Here is a 24,893-nt window from a genome sequence, read left to right on the forward strand (position 1 = left end):
CTTGTAGCACTTCTTACAACTTGGGGTAGGGAGGGGGTTGGAGGTCACCCTGAGAGCCTCCCACCCCCATCTATAACTAGGACCCTAGGATCTGGGCCTCAGGTTCCTTCCTGCATTTCCTGCACACGCCATGTTGCTGCCAGACCACAGCTAGGCACAAAGGCACTTTCCTTCCCCGATGACGAATCACCTGCTCTTGCTGCCCTTGAGCACAATTCTGTGGGGCCTCAGGTCACAGGCTCACGGCCTGTGGACCCTTTTGTTAGTTTTCCCCCTCAACTCATTGTAATAGGATTGCCTCAGCTCTGGTCCTGTGTGCATTGTGCTCATAACTTAAAGGTAGTATGTGCTCACAATTGTGTAAGTTTTAAGCATCCGTATTTTAATAATAGCACTAAAAACAATGCTGGGTCTAAGCCAGCCCTGCACAGGCGCAGTACCACAGCCCATTGTGGCACAATGGCCTGGACCAGCCCCCTGGCTACCCTAGGGTTCCACGTGAAGGTCACAAGATGATCAGATAGACATTGAGTCACCCCCCGATGACCTGTCTCTGAAGTCAGTGTCGCTCGCCCTGTGGTCATGGGTCTGCCTCTAGTGAGAAGAGTGTTGGGGACATGCTGCAGAGAGGCACTTGAGCTTTCGAACACACTGTCCCGACAGGTCCATACACAGAGCAGGCGCTCTAGTGAGGAGCCGTGCCTCGGGTGAGGCTGGCCCTCAGTGCCCTCTTTCTCGGAGTGATAGCCCCTGTCAACAGGCAATGCTGGCGCTCTTGTGCTCTAGGCCCCCAGATCTGGGAGGACCTCCTCCGAGAAAAGCTGTCCTGTCAATGAATGGCCTGAGCTACGGTGTGATCAGAGTGGACACCGAGGAGAAGCTGTCGGTCCTCACTGTTCAGGATGTCGGCCAGGTGATGCCTGGAGGTAAGAAACAATCGGAGTGCTTCCTCATCCTGCGCTGACTGGCAGGCCACTGAGAGCACAGGCGCACCGGGTGGGTTAGAGTGTTCACTGCACTCCCTAGAGACGCCTCAGAAACGGCTGGTGCTCTCAGTGCCTGGAGGATGAGGTCCCCGAGGAGGTGGTTACAGACACTTGTGACCGGAGATGCAGAGACTTCCCAGAAATACCCGCGGGTTAAAAAAAAAAAAAAAACCCAGGCGCATCTTCCTCCTGCAAAAGTTGGCCCTCCTGGTGTGAGGCAGGGCAGTGAGAAGGGGTGTTGGGATGGCCCTCTCAAAGAAACAAAGCGTCACTGAGGAGTAGGGGCAGAGCCTGGCTCATGAGCCTTCAGTGACCCTTGGAAGCAGGGGATGCTGTAGATCATACTGCTCTTAGATACTTCTCTTTGCAGTTCCTGGTAGCTGCTCTGCTGTCCCTCTTCCTACCATGGGTGGTGTCCTGCTCCTCTGTCCTACTTTCCTTGCCCATGCCGTGATGGCACATTCTGACCAAAGGCAGCTTAGAGGAGGAAAGGATCCATTTAGCTTACACTTGCAGGCTACTGTCTGTCAGTGAGGGAAGGCAAGGCGAGAACCTAGCAGGAGCCTGAAGCAGAAACTGTGGAGGAACTCTGCTTGCCGGCTTATGTTTAGCTAGTTTGTTTATGCAGCCCAGGACCACCTGCTGAAGGAATGGTACCGCCCACAGTGCTCTGCCCTCCTACATCGACTAGTAAGACAGTTTATCATTCATAGGCATGCCCACAGACCGGTCTGATAGAGGCGACTCCTCAGTTGAGCCTCCTCCTCTGAGGGGACTGTAGGCTGCGTCAAGTTGGCAATTCAGGATAACCAGGGCACCCTGTTGGTGACTTTCAGAGGTAGGGTGCTATGTCTCATACCCAGTCACCCCCAACATCAGTGTTTTCCTCTTCTGCAAGAGGTGCGTGTCCTGCTGGCTGCCTGGCATCCTGGATTTGAGCTTCGACCTGTCTCATAGGTGGCAGGTGCTAAACTCTTGACAGAAATGCTCCAGGTAGACTGGCCCCTGGGTGTAGGCAGAGTCCTGATGGGAATGAACATAGAAGTTTAAATTATAGTTTCTAGCTCCATCTTTTAATTCGTGTGAGTTGTATTTCTTTCTGTAATTCTGCTCCTTCATAGAAACATTAGTCGTGTAGAATGCTTGAATTTGTGGTTAAATACTTTCAAAAGCATGGTAGCCGACATTGGTAATCTCAGCGTTTAGGAGGCTGAAGCAGAGGAATCTTGTGTTTGAGGCCTGCCTGGGCCACCTTGTCTCAACAGCAACAAAGCAATAAAATCAAAACAGATAATGGAATAAGGATTTTTACTTGTTATAACAAAGTACAAGTTGGTTGTAAATTGTGGGGCAAATTGTGAGTGGTATATACTTTGTATATACTTTTATATGCGGAGGAGGATACATATGTATGCTGACTTGTATACATGTATGTGCGTGTGTACATGGGGCCTGAGGACAACCTCCAGTGGTGTGTTTCTTAGGAACTCTAAACCTTATTTAGAGATAGGGTCTCATTAGCCTGTAGTTCTCTGATTGGACAAACCTCAAGGACCCGCCTGTCCCTGTCTCCCCAACACTAGAACATAAAATGTCACCGCGCACGGCCTTTTAACATGGGTTTTGGGAATTTAACTCAGGACACCCTGCTTATGTGACATGCACCGTACTAACAGCCATCTCCCCATCCTCGCTGTTTATTTTGAATACATAAGAGTATTCAGAGTTATGCTCATTTTTCTTTATCATCCATGCAAACCTGTCTCGTGTCTGTTCATTCCCCAGTCATATATCTACACACATACTTCTATACATCTATACATGTGCTACCAGGTGTTTGTCAGGTGTGTCTATGTGACACTATCCTGGGGGAGCACAAACACACGCCTACTCACCTCAGATAGGGAACCATAACAGACCAAAGTAGGGATACCACCAAAGTCCAACTTTGGACCGGTGAGCTTTCCTGGGGCTAGTTACAGGAGCAGAAATGGCGCAGAGACTGTTGTGCCACCAAAGGCCCTAGATGACTGTTGGCAAGAGCTGGCGACCGGAAGCACACTGCACACTGCAGGCAGTTTGACAGCTTGGAGAGCTACTCACTTCTCTGGGCAGCTCAGGTGGTCCGAGCCTCTTCTAGGCAGCTTGTCTTGTCTGAGAGTGTATTTCTGAGTCCCTGCAGATTATGTATATGCTTTGGGAAAAGAGGGACCAGTGAATCTGGTGAGTTTCAGGAATTTTCTGAAGCTTTTGAATTGTTTACTTCCTGGATTTAATAGTTTCCTTGCAGGATGGAATGCTTTACTTTAAAACATGTTGTGTCTTGACAAGCTTCAGTCCAAAATAGATGGGTTTTTTTTTTTTTTTTTTTTTTACCTCCGACAAAATTACCTCACAATGAGTGCATGCTCTTCCTGGCATTCTTCCTGGGGTTTGAGCCCTTCTGCAGCATTTGGCTGTTGCTTAGTTGAATGGACTTATGGGCATAGTCAAACCCAGCAGTGTCTTACACCAGCACTGATGCTGCCCTGTGTTGGCCTCCAAGCATTAGTACCTACCGCAGCATCAAGTGGATGTGTAGTGATTTGTGCTGTTTTGTGACTTTTAATCTTTCTTTGTGCACACCTGAGACTGTTACTGTGGGGCTGAGAAATAAATACTCATCTCCTCACACTTGAGAAGATGAGATTCTGTGGGTCAAGAGCATATTACATAGATGTAGTTTACTGTTTAATCACCTCTGACCCTCCCCCCGAATTCCTGCGTGTGTGTGTGTGTGTGTGTGTGTGTGTGTGTGTGTGTGTGTGTGTTGGTCTACCCAGAGAGTTCTGGGCCAGCCAGAGGTACATAGTGAGACCCAGTCTCAAAAAAACGACAAAGCGAACAACAACAAAAAAAAAAAAAAAAAAACACCCCACAAATATATGAGCAAGTAAACTTTTGTGAGTGGTCTATTTAAATATACCTTGATGACTGAATCGTTTTCTCTGTTTAGCTAGTGCATGTGTTGTGAAGGTAGATGGTGCCCCTTACCTTTGTAAAACTGACGAAATTGGAGAAATCTGTGTCAATTCTATTGCAACTGGGACAGCATATTATGGACTGCTTGGAATCACAAAGAATGTCTTTGAGGTTTGTATCCTTTTCCTGATCTTCACCTTGAAATCAAATCCCATAAGTGTTGATGGGCCCAAAGGTACAGGGTGGAGTGGAGGCCTGCGAGACGCTGCTGGGACCCGAGCGATTCATGTGCTCCATAGGCCTAGATGGCTATGGCCATCAAGAAGGTCTTAACAGGACCTCAGCTGGGTTCGCATTATGATCCTTGTTATTCATGAGTCTTGTAAGGACAGGTGCTGCCAGGAACTAGGCATACAAATACACGAGGGTTGTTCAGGTCCTGCTTAGGTGGTATATCCACTCGGTAGAGCAGTCAGGAGGAGAGAATGGGCTCTGAAGGGCACGGTGCCCTGGGAGTCCTTTTTTCTATGGAACACTAAACCCTGGGCCGCAGGCGGTTTGCGGTATTTGAAATGACTAATGAAATGATTAAGGTAGTGCCATCTTCTCCTACCTCTATTCTGTATCTGCTTGGGCAGTTCTCAGCCTTCCAATAGCCACATCTACCTTGGCAGTGCTTTTGGAAGTGTCCATGACCCAGGCTATGGTCCAAATGTATTAACCAAAACAATTAATGTTTGTGCAAGCTACAAAACTGAAGTAACTAAGAGGAAGTATAAATAAAAGCAGTTGCCGTGTAGTGTTTGGAAAATACTGCCAAGCTCTGCAAGAAGACAGACGCTACCAGGCTGCTCTAGCTCCCTTGCTGATGCCTTCCCCCTTGAGTACTGATAGAATTGTGGGTTTTGTCTTTAAAACCCTGCACCCCTGAGCTTCATCACCAAGAGACGTTTGAATCATGCGCCACTCCTGGTCTGGCTGTTGTTGGGTTCTACTGCTTGTCGACCTTCCCTTTCTAGTAGTCATTGAGTTGTCTGCTGCTGACATCCTCTTCCCTGTCCTGGCAGACTGTCCCAGTCACTGCGGATGGAGTCCCCGTGTCTGACCGGCCTTTCACCAGGACGGGCCTTCTGGGATTTATTGGGCCTGTGAGTATGACCCCTGTCGATGGGCAGAGGTGTTGGTGGAGAAAAGGAACACTTCATGGCAGATGTGCTCTTGTCCCTGGTGCCCTTGGTTTTCTGTGCAGCCTTGGTCATTCATGCTGGCCACCCTGACCTGTTCTTTACCTGCATGTAGTGCCTATCCAGCCACAGGTGTTTTCATTTTTATCATTTGATGTTTAAAATATGTTAAAACGGATACATTCTGTAGCGTCTTGGCCCACCTTTTCTCAGGTAGATGATCTTATTTATCCTTTCCCAGCAACAGTGTTTGTCTCAGCTCAGGGAGGGGAGTGCTCCCCCGGTGGGTGTCTGCAGTCGAGGACTGCTTAGTATCGGCAGCATACTGTGGCCCTGTCTGTAGCTGCAGCTAGCTCACGGGCCACACGACACACCAGGAGCCTTGTCTTGCTGCCGCCTCAGAGGCCTTCACCTGCTCACCCACAGCGTTCTAGCCCTTTTGTCGTGACACCCTTTCCCACCCTTCAGTGCCACCCTTAACCCACCTAGTCTGTCCCACCCGACCGAGTACTGAAGGGCAATCACTTTTTTGACCCTGTGTGAGGTGCTGGGTTCTCTGTCCTGTCAAATTCTTCTCATGAGGCCTGACCACACCCTTTTCTCAGGACAACCTGGTCTTCGTCGTGGGCAAGCTGGACGGGCTGATGGTTGTAGGAGTACGCAGACATAATGCAGATGACGTTGTAGCTACTGCCCTGGCCGTGGAGCCCATGAAGTTTGTCTACAGAGGCAGGTGAAGCGCTGCGGACCCTGCTCCTGGGTTCAGATCTCGTCTGTACTAAAGTCTGGGAAGTCCTTGTAGCAGAGAAAAGCCAGTAAACCCGAGTTTGCAAATATATCAGAAAAGTTACCCAAAGAGAGAGAAAACTGTTTGCATTAGTGATAGCAGAGCTAAATGTCTTCATTTTCCATTTTGTTCAGTTCCTTAAGAGAGTAAAGTCTGGGACTGGAGAGGTGTCTCAGAGATTAAGAGCACTGTGTTCGATTCCAGCACCACTAGGAAGATGTAATTCCAGTTCCAGGGTATCTGACACCCTATTCTGGCCTCCTCAGGCACTAGGCACACACATGGAACATAGGTGTATATGCAGGTAAAACATCCATATTCAACCAACAAACAAGTTAATTAAAATTTCAAAAGGAAGCTGGGTGGTGGCGGTAGCACACGCCTCTAATCCCACACCCGGGGGTGGGGCAGAGGCAGGTGGATCTCTGTGAGTTTGAGGCCAGCCTGGTCTGCAGAGTGAGATCCAGGACAGTCAGGGCTACCCAGAGAAGCCCTCTCTCAAAAAACAAAAACAAAACACAAACAATGCAGAAGGAGAGTAAGATCCAAATACATGATTGGGTGAAAGGCCGAAGGGCTGTCGGCTGCTGAGAAGCGAGGAGATACCAGCTTCCTCGTTGTCTCGTGAGCAGTGCCCCTCTGTGACTACTGAGGGAAAACTCTTCTTTCTAGTAGGATTTTGGAAGACACAACGTATTCGTTGCTCCTGGAATAAAATGTCCTCAGCTTTGCTGTATTTATCAAGCAAAGGCGTTAGAGACTCTCATGTCTCTTGAGCAGATGACTGTGCCTCTGGGCCTTGACACTGCGGGGAAGGGGTTGAGAAGGGATTTTGTCTAGCTCCTCCCGCTCCTGAGTTCTTTGTCCTTGGGTCTGTCCAGCCACTGCCCTTACATTTTCTTCTTCTCAAAAGGATGTGTAAGTGCCTTTTTTTTTTTTAACTTCAGTTATTGTACCTGTGAGCCAGGCTAGGCCCTGCCTTTGAACATGCACTAAAGAAATAATTAGGGAGTCATAGCAAGTGGGCAAAAGGTGGTAGTGGTCTGGGGCACAAATACCTTGCCAGTGGTTTGTCCCCTAAAGCAGAAACTCAGATGCTATAGGTAGAGATGTCCATGGAGATGCTCATTAGGGATATATACTCCCTGGTTTTGAGTGAGTTAGGGAGACTGCTTCACATCCTACTGGACCTGAGCAAGTGCCTTGATAAAGTCAGGCCAGCCCAAGTGACTTACTGATGTGGGGTGATTTTGTTCTGCAAACAGGGTAGCCTGCCTGCTTCTTCCTGGGACCTGAGGAATACAGGCATCTCAGTGAGTGGACATTCTGGATAATGTAGAAAATCAAATTAAGAAACTACTCCAGAATAAAGAAATAGAAAGTTGAAAGGAATTAGGAAAAGGGGTAGGAGAGAGGAAGGGAATCCAGTTAGCGACTCAGGAGGAGGGTGTGCATGAAGCTGAAGAGCTGTCTGCAGGTTCGGGAAGCTGGCACACTCGACTCAGGGCCAGCTGTTCTTACTTGGAAAGCTGTGGGGATGCTGAACAGAATGTGACAGACTTCCAGCCACAGTGGAGCTGATTTGCTGAGATGGCAGAGGAATGTTTTCAGGTTCTAACCTAAATTCTGTTCTGCCTGTCCTCGTTGTTTTCGTGATAAACACCATGACCAAAAACAACTTGGGGAGCAAACGGCTTATTTCATCTTACACCTTACAGTTCATCACAGAGGGAAGTCAGGGCAAGAGCTCAAGGAAGGGACCTGGAAGCAGCAACCGGAGCAGAGACCACAGAGGACCGCTGCTGGTGGGCTTGCTGTCTGTGTCTTGCTCAGCTTGCTTTCTTATATAACCTAGGACCGCATGCCTAGGGTTGGTACCACCCACAGTGGGCTGGACCTTCTCACATCAATCATCAATCAAGAAAATGTTCAACAGACTTGCCTTCAAGCCAGTGTAGTGGTAGAGACCTTTTCTTAATTAAAAGGTTCCCTCTTCCCAGATAACCCTAGCCTGTAACAAGCTGACAAAAAACTAAACAGCACAGTGCCTATCTATATTGTCCCTTAACTTGTGGAATCTCAGGCATATGGATTTCGGGAATTTTGTCACAATAAATTCCATATTGAAAAACTTAGACAATGTATTGGGGAAGTAAATTTAGGAAAGCTACAAGAAGAACGACAGGAAGCCAGCACTGAGGAAAGCTTGCCGGATAAAACAATGTGTGAGTGGGGTGTAGATGCTGTGTTATAGAACACGTGGGCATACAAGGAGAAGGTAAGAAAACATCTGTCTGTGATGACACAGAATTAGAGTGGTAGACATTCTCACATAAGGAGTTTGGTGGGGAAACCCGACTTTTTAACTTTGATGGAAGAAGACAGAGATAACCTTGCTAGTCCAAAACAGTAAGAAAGGTGCTTATGCACACACAGGCAAATACATACACAAACAAGAGCAGGCACACGAACACAAGAAAGAAAGGAAGGAAGGAAGGAAGGGAGGAAGGGAGTTCAACCCTGGAACCCACATTGTGGACAGTGAGAACTGACTCCTGGAGGGTTTCCTCTGACCACACAGGAGCTACCAGGTGCACATGCTGTAGGAAAACATAAAACATTAAATTGGTTTATTTTTATGTTATGTGCATGGGTATTTTGCATATATACCTGTGTACCATATGTGTGCCTGGTGCCCACGGAGTCCAGAAAAGGGCATCAGAGTCCCTGGGACTAGAGTTACAGATTACTATTAGCTACCATGTAGTTGCTTGGAATCAAACCTAGGTCTTCCGGAAGAGCAGCCAGTGCTCTTAACCTCTGGGCCATCTCTTCAGTCCTTAGGGAGAGAAATGTAAATGGAAGAGGACTTGCTGAAATCTGTAAAGTTGGGTAGTAGAAACAAGTCCAAATAAATCAGTCACAATTAGTATTAATCAACTCATTATTGAAGGATTTGATCTTTTGTTTACAAAGTAAAACGTTTAAAGAGTTATTCACAAGGAAATGTTACCTTAATATTAGAATGAAGAAATTTTCCCCGTCACAGTGAGATTCATGTGTCCTAGTCCAGCCTTAATATGAGAGGAGGTGCCTAGTCTCACTGCAACTTGATATACCATGGCAGTTGATACATCCATGGGAGACTTGCCCTTTTTGAAGGGAAATGGAGGAGGAAGAGTAGAGTGGGTGGGGTGGGTGGGGGAGAGAGACTGGGAGAAGAGGAGGGAGGGAAAACTGCAGTTGGGATTTAAAAACAAAAAAAAGTAAATACGAAGAAAGCTTTTAAACAGTGTGCTTAGTACTACAATCTTCCCATTTTGTGAGCTGAAACTGTTCCGGCTGTAATACTCGAGATTAGAATGACAGGTCACTTCGTGCGTTTACAATAAGTAATGTGTTGACTACCCAGAACTTGGCATCTTTGATGTAGCCCTGGTTGAGAGGGGGAACAGCACACTTCTGTATAGCCACTTGGCCTTTGCCTTCCCTCAGGATCGCTGTGTTCTCCGTGACTGTGCTGCACGATGACCGGATTGTCTTGGTGGCTGAACAGCGGCCTGACGCCTCAGAGGAAGACAGCTTCCAATGGATGAGCCGTGTGCTGCAGGTGGGCGTACGGGGATGGTCACTGTTCCCAGCACATGTCTATAGATGACAGACAGTTAGAGGGGAAACAGACGTCTGCGCCACGAGAGTCAGAGAGGCCACGCTTTGTTATAGAGCATTTCAGGTTTATCAAGTGTAAACAAAACATAGTAGCCCCCCATTTCCGTCATACTGCTTCATGTGTACCTCCATAAATACCATTAACATATCTTAAAATTAACAGTTCAAATTTCCTGAACTGTCTAGTGGTTATTTGGTTTGACACTGTCACGACATAGGTAGGGACAAGTTCTTTTTAGTCTGTAGATGACCCTGTCATTTTGGTGGCAGTTTTGAGGAAAGCAGGTTGTAGAGTGGCATTTCCTCAGTCTGACCTGACGTGTCTGCCCTGTTCAGTGGATCTGGAGGCTTGGCTGGAATAGGCCAGTTTTCTGGCCAGACTCCTGTTGAAGGTGGTTCAGGGAGCCTGGGGCCCCCCCTTTGTTGGCACCCGTATGTCCTGTGCTTGTGATCTATTGATTTTGTGGCAGTCACACTGTGACTTTTTCATCCATCCTTCCTCATTCACTAGAACATACAGGAAGGAAAGATGGCGAATGGATTTCAGAGTCTGACTCCTTCGGGGTGATCCCTGAGTTGGCCTGTTTCCTCATGAACTATGTCTGGGTTTCAATGTGTGGTAGCTATGACTGTTATCATTCAGAGGTCAATGGGAGTCTCTTGACACACAGCCTGAGGTCTCTGAGGCCACAGTAGGAACAGGTAGGCCAGACACAAGGGTGCCTGTCCTGTGCAGTCTTGAGTGGGATATTGGGGGCCACTGTCTGTGAACTTGACCTTACTCCAGGTATCACTTAGTCATTACTGGTTATTGCTTAGTCATGACCTTGGGTGCTTTTCAGAAGACAGAATAGAAAATGTTTGTAAGATTCTCTGTATTCTGAATTTATGCTGAGAGTTCTTATTCAAACTCAAGACCATACAGTTTCCTCTTACATCAGTGTCCTCCTGTCAATGTAGTGGCCAACAGCTAGGCAGTATCACCCAGTGACTTCTGGCCACTGGGCTCCAGTGTCCCACAGTGTGGTCTCCGTGCTGACCCAGACAGGAGAGCTGGGAACAGCTCACATGATTTTGCAATTCTCTTCCTTTGAGCACTTCTCCCTGAGGATCAGCTATCAAGACTGTTTAAAGCCACATTAAACTGAGCCTCTGAACCGTGCCGCTAGCTAAATTCTGATTAAGTACATTCTTTTTACTTTCACTTATTAGGGGCTGCTTTTTACACTTCAGTGGTTGTGTTTGAAATATAAACATAATTCCAAGTTCAGGATGTCCAGCTTCTGTCATTTTTGGTTCACCTCATCCCAGCTGGAGGCCTCACTATGATTTTGTGGCTACTGAGCTTTATGTTTTTAATAAAAGCAGTTACATAGGTTTATGTGTTTGTGTCTGTAAACTCTGTGTCTTATGGTAGAAATAGGCACGCTCTCCATCTTCTTTGCGTAACGAGATGTTTCAGAGGTCGCTCGGCCTCCTGGACCTCTGCACTTCAGTTTTCTGTTCTGTGTGCTGCCCCCTTCCAATTCTCGCCCCCGTGGGCTGGCAGCACACGCTCAGCAGAGTTCTTGCCTTGCAGGCCATCGACAGCATCCACCAGGTGGGTGTGTACTGTTTGGCCCTCGTTCCTGCCAACACCTTGCCCAAGGCTCCTCTTGGAGGAATTCACATTTCCGAAACCAAGCAGCGCTTTCTGGAAGGGATGCTACACCCATGCAATGTGTTGATGTGCCCTCACACCTGTGTTACCAACCTTCCCAAGCCTCGCCAGAAGCAGCCAGGTTAGTTGTGCCCAATAATAAGACTTAATAAGTCTGGCTTTAAAATTGATGTGACTGCAGTCCTGGCTGGGGATACAGCTGCACTGGGTCTTGCAATAGTAAGTACCCACCTCTCTGGTCCTGGGGTTAAGGATCCGAGTGTGTATGCACCAGCTCCTAGTTCACAAAAGGGGACGTTGCTGGTGCATCTGCCTGTTGGTTTCTATCTGCTTGTTAGGAACCAGTTTTAATGGTAAATTCAAGGGTAGCTCCTTGGAGGTAGAAATGATGTCTATAAGCAGATGTGGGCTCTGGAATCCAAGGAGCCTCTGGTGGCCATTAAGTTGCCAGAATGGAAGTTTCTCAAGGGCCAATTTCCTGTGTCTGATTTAACACAAAACTAAGTGTAAAGACAAGTTTAACTATTATATTCAGTTTGTCATTGCTTTGGTTATATAAGTAGGAAAAGCTAACTTTATTTTACTGATTGTATTTAAGAGTGATTCTGAATATTTTTATTTTAAGAAAAGAGTCAAATACCCAATTCAGGTATGTTTCAAAAGTATCAAGTGTTTTATATATAAGTGACATTTATGGATCAGAAGTTCCCAACTTGTCATTTGGAATATGTTTATAGAAGTTGGACCAGCCTCAATGATTGTTGGGAACCTAGTTGCTGGAAAAAGGATTGCGCAGGCCTCTGGGAGAGAGCTGGCCCACCTGGAGGACAGCGACCAGGCCCGGAAGGTACTGGGTGGCTCCTGGGGGCGGAGGGGTGTGTGTGGCATCCAAGACACCGTGCGCATGCCAAGCCTCCTTTCTCTGTGCAGTTCCTGTTCCTGGCGGATGTGCTGCAGTGGCGAGCTCACACCACCCCCGACCACCCACTCTTCTTGTTGCTGAATGCCAAGGTAAGTGCAGGGCTTTGGAGGTCTTTCCACTCTGTCATTTCCAAGTCCTTATTTTTGTTAGGACAATAGAAAGCTATTAGGTTCTGATCCCTTCTGTGGCAGGGTTCTCTCTGCCTGTTGCTTTTCTTGTAGAGACCTGTGCTTTGTGCAGTTGACAAAAAGTCTTTCTGTTTGACTTTGTAGTTGTCTGGAAAATTTTTGTCAGCTCCATTTTCTTACTAGGAACTGTATCTGTGTAAATACTTGGGCTTATGAGCTGAAAGGGAATGTTTATGTGATCACCTTAGGCATGCAGACTCGGTACATTTGCGTAGATCTTTGAAATGGCAAACACTGTTTGCTGCTCCACCCTGCTTCTCCTCTGAGGCTGAGAATTCACTGTCATGTGGTCTGAATACCTGTTAATGCTCTACACCACACTCAGAATGCCTGGACTCTAAAGGAGAGTCTATATCCCCCACATTGCAAGATTACAGAAACAAGCATTGTGGAGACCTTGTGTGACTCCCCAGCCAGCTTCATCAACCATGTTTTAAGAGACCTTGATTTTTGTCACAAAGGGCAGGTACCATGATATCAGAAAATGCAAGAAGTTAGATCCTGGTACTCTTTGCTCATCCAGAGATTTGCTTTTTTATTTAGTTTTATCTGACAGGATCTTGTTGTATATCCCAGGCTGGCTTTCAACTCTCCATCTTCCTTCCTCAGCCTCCATGCTCAAGTCATTCAGAGTGTTTATTGATGCCCACTGTGATTAAACAATGGAAAATCTTCGTTAAAAACTAGTTTCGCTGGGCGGTGGTGGCGCAGTCCTTTAATACCAGCACTCTGGACGCAGAGGCAGGCGGATCTCTGTGAGTTGGAGGCCACCCTGGTCTCCAAAGTGAGTTCCAGGAAAGGTGCAAAGCTACACAGAGAAACCCTGTCTCGGGGGGGGTGGGGTGGGGGGGGACAAAAAGCAACAAAACAAAACCTGAAGTTTCTTATGTGAGAGGCGGTCTTGCTTCCTGGTGTGTCTCCATAAACGTCTATCTGATAGTTGAATTCTAAGTTATGCTGACAGATAGTGATTGTCAGTGAAGATGTAGTCAGCTTGTGGGGGAGAGCCTCCAGATGAGTGGAGAGAAGTGGAAATGTGAATGAACAGTGGACAGGGACCAGAGGGCAATGTCCTGTGGGCTGGAAGTGGGGAAGCCAGTGAGACAGGTCTCAGGGAAAGGATTCGGGATTCAGATGGGTCCCAGGCATGGGTATTCTGGCTTTTTACACTCTTTGGCTCTGTCAGGTATGAGTGAAGTATTTACCTTTCTAGGCTCAGGTTGGGCCACTCAGAGATGCCCAGCCCTCGGCTCCAAGCATCTCTACTATGGAGCCCGGTATTGCCTAGCATTGACATAGTTGGATGGCTAACTACGGGAGCCCAGTATGCAGGAGGATGCACAGGTACCAGAGCAGACGCTCTTCGGTCTGAACGTGCCAGCCTCCCAATGAACTTGATTTCTTCTCCAGGGCACCGTCACCAGCACTGCAACCTGTATCCAGCTGCACAAAAGGGCTGAGAGAGTGGCCGCGGCGCTGATGGAGAAGGGGCGGCTGGATGCTGGGGACCACGTGGCCTTGGTCTATCCCCCAGGTACAGGCGCCCGAGACCCTCTCCTGGCCTCTGGAACCTGAGCTCGGCCCCTCCTCACTCTTGTGATGCCAGTGCTGCCGTGGACCCTTTGGGTGGGACCTCTGCCCCTAGTGGTCTTGGTAGCTTTTCTGCTGTCAGGGTGACAGGTTCTCAGGCTTGTCCTGTGTGTCTCGCTCTATAGCTAGACTCTTCACCCGTCCAGGCACACCATCTCAGAACAAGGGATGGGGGTGAGGGAGGGGGCAGCTATTGCTGCTGGCTGCTGTGATCAGAGCTAGACTTGGACGCATAGTTGTGTTTCTTAGAGAGTTCCTGGTTCATACTGTCTCTTCCTACTCAAGTTCAAACTACAGGGTTTTACTAAACCTCTTCCCTAAGATTGCTTCCCCACTCTAAAGCCTCTGCTTCTTTAGGACAGTTGTTCTCCTAAGGCTGCAGACCTTTAGTCCCTCATGTTGTGGTGGTGACCACCAGCCATAAAGTTATTCTCATTGTTAATTCATTCATAACTGTAATTTTGCTACTGTTATGAATCATGATACAAATATCTGATCTCCAGGAGATCTGATATGTGACCCCTATGAGAAGGTCATTCAACCCCCAAAGAGCCCAAGACCCACAGGTTGAGAACCACTGCTTTAGGACATAGCAAGATTGGAATGTCCTATTATTACACATTTTTTTTGGTATCCTTCACTACATGCCACATTCTCAAAATAATTATGACAGTACCTCAGGCACCTTGGTGATTTTTTTTTTAAAGAACAAGTTGAACTTTTTGGCATGTGTTCACTTGTACTCCACCCACTTCTTTCATGGAGAAGTGAAGCCAGGACCTTGCACACGCTGGGCAGGTGCTCTGTCTCACCCTCTTACTAGGGCTGCGGCAGACGGCAGATGCTGTTCTCAGACAGTGGCTGCCACAGCTTCATTCTCCCTTCACACTGTCCCGTGTCTACAGTTCTGTACTAGCTGTGTGTGTGTCCCCTTAGCACATCTGTCTCAGCCCCTGGGAAGTGATTTTCTAGATCTCCTCTCCTGGAGGACTCCTTAGGGAGCCGTGTGGGATCAGCACTCACTTTATGCTCCAAGAAAACCCCTGGTGTATGTGATCAACCACTGCTGTCTTCAGCCATTGCTCCATTGTTCCTGGCATAACAAAGGCAGTGCCCTCTCCACCCGAAACAGCCCCGTTGCTCTAGTGGGCGAAATCTTTTACTGTGTTTGCCTTTGTGACAAATGCAGACTTTTCCCTGTCTAGTGTGTCGCCGAGTTAACGTTGATTGTTCGTGCTCAGTACTCTCATGTCCAGGGTCTTTCCGAATGTGAGTCTTCATGTCTTTTTATCGAAGAACGTTTCTTAAACATCATCTTCCCACTGTGCCCTCTGATCCCTTGCTTCTCTCCTTCTGCTCCTTCCATCTGTGGGTCTTTATCTGCCTTTAGTAACTGACATTTCCTCTTCTCTTATCTCCTTCCCACTCAAAGTTTTAAATGTCACCTTATCTTTTATCTTAAGACTTTGTTGTCTTGTGTTCCTTCAAGCTGCATCTTTATCTTGAAATGAATTTTTAAAATTTATATTCATGTCTGATTTTTTTTTTAAAAATTCTGGTTTCTATTAATATTATTCTCCAATGCATTTTAATATGTTTTGCGATAGACTGTTAAGTTTTTATAGGTGTCTGAAGGAATGGCTCCTCTTGATGTGGTGGCTGGGGAAACGCCACTGCAAGCAGTGTGTCTCAAAGGTTGTCCTCTGAGGTCTGTGTATGCAGACTTGTCCAGCCCTTGTAGCACCTGGGCCTGGTGGACCAAAGGTCTGCTACTGCTGTGCAGGACAAGGATCTTCCTACTACCGTATGTGAGCACCTGGTGTACCCCCGCCCCACATCTTCATGGCCCTTCCCGAGACCCCCTCCCAGGGTCTCTCAGGGGTGCCCTCCTCTCTGTACATACTATCAGTGCTAGGTTTGGTGAACTCCAACCTTATCATTTGGAGTTAACAATGGCTGTATCAAAAGGAAATCATGCCTGCTTGCCCCTTTTCTATCTGTGGACAGATATTCTAGGTTGTCCTCATCAGACCTGAAATTGTATGCCTACACTCTTGATCCCAGTGTTGACCATGCGCCCTGTCTCCCCAGGGGTTGATCTCATCGCTGCGTTCTATGGCTGCCTGTACTGTGGCTGTGTGCCTGTCACTGTGCGACCCCCACACCCCCAGAACCTTGGCACCACATTGCCCACTGTGAAGATGATTGTAGAGGTACGCGCTCCCTGCTGGCGGGCCATGTCCTCTTGGGTGGGGTCCCGGTGCTGGTCATGCATGCTCTTCTCTGCAGAGTGGTGTGCAGATGAGGGCTAGGCTTACAGCTTACTTGGGTTCTTGCCTCCATGTGACACAGGTCAGCAAATCTGCGTGTGTCCTTAGCACGCAGGCCATTACACGGCTGCTCAGGTCCAAAGAAGCGGCTGCCGCTGTAGATGTCAGGACCTGGCCCACCATCCTAGATACAGGTATGTGTCTCCAGCAGCTGCCCCGCAGAGACAGACTGTTGCTTTCTTCCCTGAAGGCTTTCTATGATGGTGTTAACACTGGTGACATGAAGACAAAAACACGAGGGAGCTGGAGAGAGGACTCAGTGGTTAAGAGCACTCGTTGCTCCTGCAGAGGACTGGGATGTGGTTGTCAGCACCCATGCCTGTAACTCTAGTACCAAGGGATCCAGTAGTGCATGCATATATATGTGTGTGTGTGTGTGTGTGTGTGTGTGTGTGTGTGTGTGTGTATGTGTGTGTGTGTGTATGTACACACACTCAGAAATACATATATACACATAAAATAACACATTGAAAACATATAGTTCAGATAAATAGATCAGCTTTGTTAATGACTAGATGCCTTCTTGGGTTTACCTGGTAGAGCAGGCACAGTGTTCGTGGGGCATTGGATGCCACTGTTGCATACATGGCCTGGCTTCCTGTCTAGGATCTGAGGTCTTCTCCACTGTGGGCCTACTGTGAGCAGTCCCCATGCTCATGTTAGGGTTGAAATCCTGTTCCCCACTGCCTCCTGCCGACATAGTTAGCTGGCAGTTGTCTGCATGTTTTTGCTGACTCCTTGGGGGCACAGTTTTCCCTGTGTACCCCCTAGAATCCCTGTCATTATCACTGGTGAATGCCATCATGCCCCTTGAGATGCCGTCACACCAGCTGGGAAGAAGCTATGTCTTATGGTTGAGGTACCAGGGGTGGCTAAGGGCAGCTGTGCTTTGCAGATGTAGACTGCTCAGCCTAGCAGACCCCCAGCACCACTAGGGACCGAGTACTGGCTTCTGAGTGGCAGGAACCTCCTTTTCCATCATACCCGTGCATTCTGAAGTTCTGCTTCATATGGAAACCAGAGACTAATGTAGCTGTGTGCCTGATACTATGACAGGCATGAGGAACTAGTACGGGGGCAGCTGATACGGGCCAGGGGTCAGGCTCTGTGCTCCAGCTGGCCAGAATCCTTCAGTCTCAAGAGCTCAGCCTTGCCCTTCTTGAACCTGTGCCCGTTGGTACAGCAGACAGTAGCAGTGTTTACCTCATGAACTTGAAGCACACAGACCGCAAGAGTCTGTCTGCCTGGCTAGTCTTGTATCTCTGGTGCAGCCTCTGCAATATTGGCGTATCCTCAGCATCCCGGCCTTCCCCATTTAGGGTGAAGTGCTTTCTCCTGTTCCCATCAGCATCCAGACTCCACACCCACAGAACAGGCATGGTGAGCCTGCACCAGTGATCGCTCCTGAAAGAGTGAGCTTCCCCACATGCCAACACAATACACCCCCGGCTCTCTGGTAGCCTGTCTTTGGTGACAGATCTGTCTCGGGGGAAGTTGAAGCTTTTACTTGTTTGTGCAGGCTGTGACGTTAGTCACTGGTATCTTCTATTTAACAGATGACATTCCAAAAAAGAAGGTCGCTAGCATTTTCAGACCCCCCTCCCCAGATGTGCTTGCGTACCTGGACTTCAGTGTGTCGACTACAGGGATCTTAGCTGGAGTAAAGGTAGGACCTCACGGGTGCCTGTTGGCTTCAACCTCATGGGAACATTGAGGGGATGGGCAGGGGTGAGGCTACAAATAGGAAGGGTGTGCGTTGTCGCTTTAGGCAGATGTTTCTTATTCAAAGTACAAAGCAGCAATATTGTGTCTTAAAATTTATCTTAAACATTGGTGAAAGCCAAAATCAGACACCTGAGAATATTGCACATTTTGCTGTTTGTAGCTATGTCTGTCTGGACTCCAGATTGAGGTGACTTGGCTGAGTTTATTTCATGTGAATCAAGAGTACACTTAAAGCAACTGGTATGAGAGCTCAGCATTAAGAGCACTGGCTGCTCTTGCAGAGGAGCCAGGTTCCTGGCCCCTATTTCAGGCGGCTTGCAGCCACATGTAATTCCAGTTCCAGGGGATTTGACAGCCTCTTCTGGCCTCCACGGACAGCAGCCATGCACATGGTGTACATAAACCGTACACATAAATAAAACAAATAAATCATTTTGTAATAGTGCAGATAGAATGTTATTTACTGGCTTAGGATCTTGTTGCAGAGATTTCTGTGTGCAGTTTTTGTGGGTATTATTCAGGTTCTATGGGGGTATGAGCCACCCATCTTCTTAGGAAGTGATATGGAGCTGCATGCCCAGCCAACCAGGGTGCATAGCAGACATGGCCTCTAACCCTCTCTTCCTTCACAGCCCTGAGCAGGCCTTTTCTTCACTCCTGCAGATGTCACATGCAGCCACAAGTGCCTTGTGCCGCTCCATAAAGCTTCAGTGTGAGCTGTACCCCTCACGGCAGATTGCCATCTGCCTGGACCCTTACTGTGGTCTCGGCTTTGCACTGTGGTGTCTGTGCAGGTGAGGGCATGCACCCATTGCTCCTGGGGCCTGTGTGGCTTGTGTGATTCTTCAGAACTTAAGACCCTTAAATGGTTTTTTTGAGTGTCTAGCAATCTTAAGAAGTGTGAATGGGTTTGTTTGCTGGTTAGAATCTGGATTTACAACTTAATAAAAGAGTAAAAATAGTCAGGCATGGTGAAAGATGCCTTTATCACAGCACTTGGTATTCAGAAATAAGTGGACTTCTGAATTTGAGGCTAGACTAGTCTACATAGCAAGTTCCAGGCCAGCTAGGCCTGTATAGTAAGACCCTGTCTCAAAAAAGAAAGAAAGAAAAGAAAAGAAGAAGAAATGAAGGCCAGCATGGTGGCTCAGAAAGTGAAGACACTTGCTGTGCAAACCCGAGTTCAATCCCTGAACCCACATCAAAGTGAGAGGAGAAAGGACTGTGAAGTTGCCCCTGACCTGTACTAATGCACCATGGAATATGCACCCTACATATATGCCTCACACACACACACGATCATTTAAAAAAAGGAGAAGACTAAAAGTGTTTTTCATTAAATACAAACACTGCCCATCATTAGTGATTGGTAAGAGGCAGTGGTGGTGCACTCCTTTAATCCCAGCACTCGGGAGGCAGAGGCAGGAGGATCTCTGTGAATTGGAGGCCAGCCTAGTCCACAGAGTGAGTTTCAGGTCTACACAGAGAAACCCTGTCTCGAAGGAAAAAAAAATAGTGATTGGGAAGAATCTTCTGGTCATTCAAATGCTAAAAAGTAGTAGTGACCCCCTCAGTACGCAGGAAGCCTCGTCCATACATTGTTCCCGATGTTTTTGATTGATGGGTGGAGTGCAGGGCCACACTGCACAGTGTGTTTCTGCGAAACTCCCACTGAACTTCAGAACAGACTTGTGCCCATTCAGGCTGGAGAAATGGCCTATGTGAGGAAGGAGCCTGGGGCTCGGCGCACTGGCTCCGTCCGACTGTCTTTCTCCTCACAGTGTCTATTCCGGACACCAGTCAGTGCTCGTTCCCCCCCTGGAGCTGGAGAGCAACGTGTCCCTCTGGCTGTCTGCTGTCAGCCAGTACAAGGCCCGTGTGACCTTCTGTTCCTACTCAGTGATGGAGATGTGCACCAAGGGTCTGGGTGCACAGACAGGTGCCCTTAGGGTAAGTGCCACGCTGGGCTACACAGCCACGGTGGTTCTTCCAAGCACACATCCATCTGCCAGGGTCTCTTCCCCAGCTGCACACCCAGGGGAGAGGAGGGGGTGTGAGGAGGCAGGACAGGGGTTGGTCATAGACTTTCAGGGTCCTCACCAGTGCTTCTGTGCTTAGAATTCCCTAGACGAAGGCAGAACTAGAGGAAGTGGGTTTGTGTTCAAACCTGCCTTTATGTCCCCAGATCTGCAGCCAGACCCCATGGGTATCCCACAGAAATTCCTTTGGACAGTCAGTGTTGAGGGCCCCAGACTGTGTGTGTTGTCGAATGACTTCTTGCTCTTCTCCAGATGAAGGGGGTGAACCTGTCCTGTGTGCGCACCTGCATGGTCGTGGCTGAGGAGCGGCCCCGGATCTCATTGACACAGTCCTTTTCCAAGCTGTTCAAAGACCTGGGCCTACCTGCACGCGCTGTGAGCACCACCTTTGGGTGCAGGGTCAATGTGGCCATCTGTCTCCAGGTAAGCTGGTTACACCTAGGATCACTGACACCTGCACCAGAGAATAACGTGTTCCTAGACTGACACTAGAACATAGTTTTATCTCTCTCTCCACCTTGGAGTTGTGGATGTTACATTTCCACATAACTGTTCAGCTTTGAGAACTATGAGGAGTTTGTTTAGAAAGACACACTATTCTTTATGATGAATAGGACTGTTTAGATAGCAAAAAAGGTTGTTTTTGAGCAGTGACTATTATATCTATGAACATTTCTAAGTTAAATATTATATGCAGATAATCTTTAAAAGCAAGATTGAACTTGCTTTCCTAAGAAATCCATAGTAAATTGTGAATCTTTTGTGAGTTTGAGCCTAGCCTGGTCTACACAGTAAATTCCAAATAGCCATGGCTACATAGAGAGACTTGCTTTTAAAAAACAAACAAATATATATATATGTATATGTATATGTGTGTATGTACATATATATATACACATACATACATACATGTTACACATGTACAAAGTTTAAATTGGAGCACTAATAAGGGTGATCATTTGTATTGTCCACTTTAGTTTAGGACTGTCACTGAAGTAGTAACCAAGAAGTTTCAGAATTGACGGGAGTATCACAAGGCTTTTTCAGTAGCTATCCCTGTTTTCTGATTTTTATACTAGTCTCTACTTCACTTCTTTCTAAGCATTTCTTAAAGCCAAGTACTTATCAGCTATCTACATATCAAATGCTGAAATCTCCACAAAGTACCCTTTCTGGGTTCCCGAAGCATGTGCTTGGCATGTACCCTATTCTCTTGGTGACTCATGTGCAGGGCAGGTCTTGGCTCCAGAGTCTACACCTGTCTAGAAGGTGTCACCCCACTTCCCACCTGCTTTTGGGGATGCCCTCTCAGCCATGAAAAGGCTCTGCTCTGACTGTCGTAAGTTCCAGATGACGGTGTGGCCAGAAGAGACTAGGGGTACCACTGTCAGCATGTGAGCGCCACGCGCAGTGGCAGAACTTGTAACATAGATCTGTGTTTGCTCTTTAAGATACAGTGATGTGCTCTTCTCTCTCACGGTGTTTCTCATGTGGCCTGGGGCCTTCTGTTTGTTTCCTGTGCTATTTCCTCCCTGTCTCCCTCTGCTGGCCGCCCTGGCCTCTGTCAGCCCAACAGGCTGGGAAAACTAGCTGAGCAGGTAGGATCTTGCCCTAGCCCTCGACCTTGCTAGTGTCTCCATGTCTGTCACCCCCACTTCCTGCTCCTTACCCCCACCCCGCTTCTGAGTTCATGTGATCTTCTGGTGGATTCCAGAATACATGTTTCTTTTACTGTCTTGGTTTATTCACAATGAGGATTATTTGACTTTACAAGAGCTCCTTTGTAGCCGAACGTAAAGGAAAGTTCTCAGAGGTTACGGAGGGGTTAGTCTGTCTAGACTCTTCAGGGAATGATGTGGACCAAGGTATCCATTTAATTTGATGTTCCTTGTCAATAAAATAGCAATACTAGGCCAATGGGGTGGGATGGCCCAGCAGGTAAAGGTGCTTGCTACCAAGCCTGATGACCTGGGTTCAGTCCATGGGACCTACAAGGTGGAAGAAGAGAATTGACTCCCCAGGTTGTCCTCTGACCCCCACATACATGCTGTAGGCATATGGGTATGCCTGCAATTAAATAAATGTAATAATAAACCTCGTTAAGTGACGGTACTATCCGGCGCTGTGACACTATCCTGCCAGTGTGACGACACTCAAGTTGTCTGGCCCACCCAAGCATCCGCTGCACTTGGTCCTGAGTAGAGTAAGTGACACTCCAGACCCTGACTTGACGCTGGGTGGAAATGTCCGCAGCCTGCAGTATTGTCTCGGCACAGCAGAGGCTAGCAGGGACAGAAACGAATCAGAACTGACGTCACAATTCCAGGATTGGATGTTTTCGTTCACAGTGCCTGAGTGTTTTGCTCAGTATCATCTAGCCAAGTAGCCGTTTGGCTGGGCAGCATCAGTTCTGCCCTGGGGACCGTGAGCCCTTGTGCAGACTGGTTGCAAGATGCACGGCTTCTCTTCTGGGTGTCCTAAACAGCCTGGGAGGAGCTGCCACATGGCCCCGCTTGTGAAACTGGGCGGAACACAAGAATTCTGAAGGAAATTCCTCTGTTCTTCTCCTTCCAGGGCACAACAGGCCCAGATCCCACGACTGTCTATGTGGACATGCGGGCACTGCGTCACGACAGGTACTGCCCCTCCCCCTCTGCATGGCCTCATTGTCCATATGCTGACTAAGTGCCGCAGGCTGGGTTTGTCCGAATTGGATATCTCCAGTGTCCTGTGTGCTGATGATGCTGGCCAAGGCAGGGACACTTGCACCCGTGAGGTGACATTGTGGGCTCACTCGGGCACACGTGATTTGCCCTTTTAGAAAATTTTATTGTGAATTTTTTTCTTTGTCAACTTCTAGGGTTCGTTTGGTGGAACGGGGTTCTCCGCATAGCCTGCCATTGATGGAGTCTGGAAAGGTAGTAGAAGTTGGTGTGGACGGTGCTGGGATGCATGTTCCTAGTGAATATGATATCACCTGGGGAGTGGGATTGGCCACTGAAGAGCCTAGAAATGTGAAATTAGAGATTTGGATGCTCAGAGCTTAGAGCCCATGATTGGAGCACCAGGAACAGACGTAGAGAAGGGACCTGCCCCTTCGCAGACAGTGGCAGGATGTGAGGTGGGTAGGCTGCGGGTCAAGGGCCCTCCCTCATGCTTCCAGTCACAAAGGGCAGCCCTGATCCAGGACTGGACGTGACAGGAACATGTGCTCTTCCATGGTGACAGTAGAGAAGAGGCCCCGCCAGGGCACAACCAGAGGAGATGTGCCATCTAAGCCAGTCTTGGCCTAGTGAGGCCCCCAGAAACCTCCAGGGTTGGGAGGGGCTGAATCTGCCTGAGAATGCACACATAGGAATATGAGCCACTGTGGGGTCAGTAGAGCAAACCCTGGAAGACGGGCGTCCTCAGAAGCAAGAGAGGTCAAGGAAGGATGACTAGGCAGGGAGAGAGTCAGACAGGCCAGGGGAGTGGGCACATGCTGCCTGCCCAACTGCACAGCAGCCTCTTTGTAGCCAGGATCATCTGAGGTTCCCAGGGCTACTTCTACATGTACGTTAGCCCCAGAGGCAGGGACTGGAACTTGGCCACCCCAAACCTCCATAGCTACTGCCCTGGCCACGGCTGTCTTTTAGGAGGGAAGGCAGGTGATCAGAGAGAACTATTTGACATGTTTTCCCCCTCCTCACTACCTTTAGGAATCCTCTTTATGCCTGCACCCACCTTGTCTGTGTATGGCTGCTCCATAATTATTTTACACACTGCTTTTCAGGAGTAACATGGGCCTGGTGGATTTGTATTCTGAGTCCTTTGGTTTCAGGATTCAGGTGGACCACAGAGAGAGCAGAGAGTATAGACTCTGCATCAGCGCATCGGGAGACAGAACTACTCAGCAGTGTAGAACAAGGAGATTCCTGCTGTCTATTATTAGTCCACGCATTCCCGCAGCCCCTCCTCCACTTTTCCGAGGGCCACATTGTCACCCTCTGTTTCATTCATGAGGAGACTGGGGACACAAAGCAGGTGGCTGGACTTCCAAAGCAGGGTGACCTGATCCATGTACAGAGGACTCCGAACTGAGTGTAGTAAGCTCAGCAGGGCACTTGGCCGCTCAGCGGCTGCCAGCACAGAGTAGCTCCCAGGTTCAGGACTTCCCCGCCGACAGATGCCTAGTGAGACAGGCTGGGAAGGATTATAGTTGGCTTTCTGCAGGGAGAAGCACCTGTGGGATGGGTAGAGGATCCCCAGGATGCTCTCCCAGTAAAGAAGACAGGGCCCGTTTTCAGGACCAGGGCCATTTTGTTCAGAGTCACAGTGTATTTCTGTTAGTGCCTCGTCTTTTAAAATGCTACTAAACTCCCTGATCTGTAGTCAGTCCTGCTCACCAGCTTCCTCAGCTTCCGTGGCAGAAAGGGAAGGCCGTGTGAGGAGTGGGACTTGCCAGTGCGGCTGAGTCGGAAGTCTAGGAGGTTTCTTTAACAGCTTTCCTCCTTGCAGATCCTCCCAGGAGTGAAGGTCATCATTGCACATACTGAGACCAAAGGGCCCCTCGGAGATTCACATCTAGGTGAGGTAAGTGCTGCCGGGGGCTGGGTGTGGACCAGTGTAAACAGCCTTCCCTCCCCTCCATTCAGAATTCCCTTAGAATTCAGGGATTCTAAACCTTTTGGGACTCCATATGTCTTTTTGAAAAGATCTGTTTTTATTATTCCTGTGTGTGTGTGTGTGTGTGTGTTTGTGTGTTTGTGTGTTCTGTGGGTGTGCACACAAGTGCAGGTGTCTGTAGATGCCAGAGGCTGGGATCTTTCCTGGAGCTGGAGCCACAGGTGGTTGTGAGCTACCGGAGGTGGGT

The 24,893-nt window shown here is 48.3% G+C and overlaps 1 protein-coding gene across 6 annotated transcripts in view; it reads left to right on the plus strand.

The window, feature by feature from the left end:
* Window positions 1-24,893, plus strand: part of Dip2a (disco interacting protein 2 homolog A) — an 86,671-nt gene that overhangs the window by 55,652 nt on the left and 6,126 nt on the right. For 3 of the 6 annotated variants that reach the window (XM_028874265.2, XM_028874262.2, XM_028874264.2), the window contains 19 exons: window positions 787-926; window positions 3,982-4,118; window positions 5,015-5,095; window positions 5,737-5,864; window positions 9,414-9,528; window positions 11,167-11,368; window positions 11,985-12,094; window positions 12,178-12,258; window positions 13,768-13,891; window positions 16,039-16,160; window positions 16,300-16,411; window positions 17,834-17,943; window positions 18,666-18,796; window positions 19,784-19,952; window positions 20,294-20,464; window positions 21,610-21,639; window positions 22,616-22,677; window positions 22,902-22,959; window positions 24,539-24,613. In XM_028874265.2, the coding sequence (XP_028730098.1) occupies window positions 787-926; window positions 3,982-4,118; window positions 5,015-5,095; window positions 5,737-5,864; window positions 9,414-9,528; window positions 11,167-11,368; window positions 11,985-12,094; window positions 12,178-12,258; window positions 13,768-13,891; window positions 16,039-16,160; window positions 16,300-16,411; window positions 17,834-17,943; window positions 18,666-18,796; window positions 19,784-19,952; window positions 20,294-20,464; window positions 21,610-21,639; window positions 22,616-22,677; window positions 22,902-22,959; window positions 24,539-24,613 (2,158 nt within the window). Of the gene's footprint in view, window positions 1-786; window positions 927-3,981; window positions 4,119-5,014; window positions 5,096-5,736; window positions 5,869-9,413; window positions 9,529-11,166; window positions 11,369-11,984; window positions 12,095-12,177; window positions 12,259-13,767; window positions 13,892-16,038; window positions 16,161-16,299; window positions 16,412-17,833; window positions 17,944-18,634; window positions 18,797-19,783; window positions 19,953-20,293; window positions 20,465-21,609; window positions 21,640-22,615; window positions 22,678-22,901; window positions 22,960-24,538; window positions 24,614-24,893 lie in introns of those variants that run through there. The other 3 variants (XM_028874263.2, XM_028874266.2, XM_028874267.2) reach the window with 3 other exon arrangements.

Source organism: Peromyscus leucopus, chromosome 16_21 (assembly GCF_004664715.2).
Source record: "Peromyscus leucopus breed LL Stock chromosome 16_21, UCI_PerLeu_2.1, whole genome shotgun sequence".
NCBI classification, from domain to species: Eukaryota; Metazoa; Chordata; class Mammalia; order Rodentia; family Cricetidae; genus Peromyscus; species Peromyscus leucopus.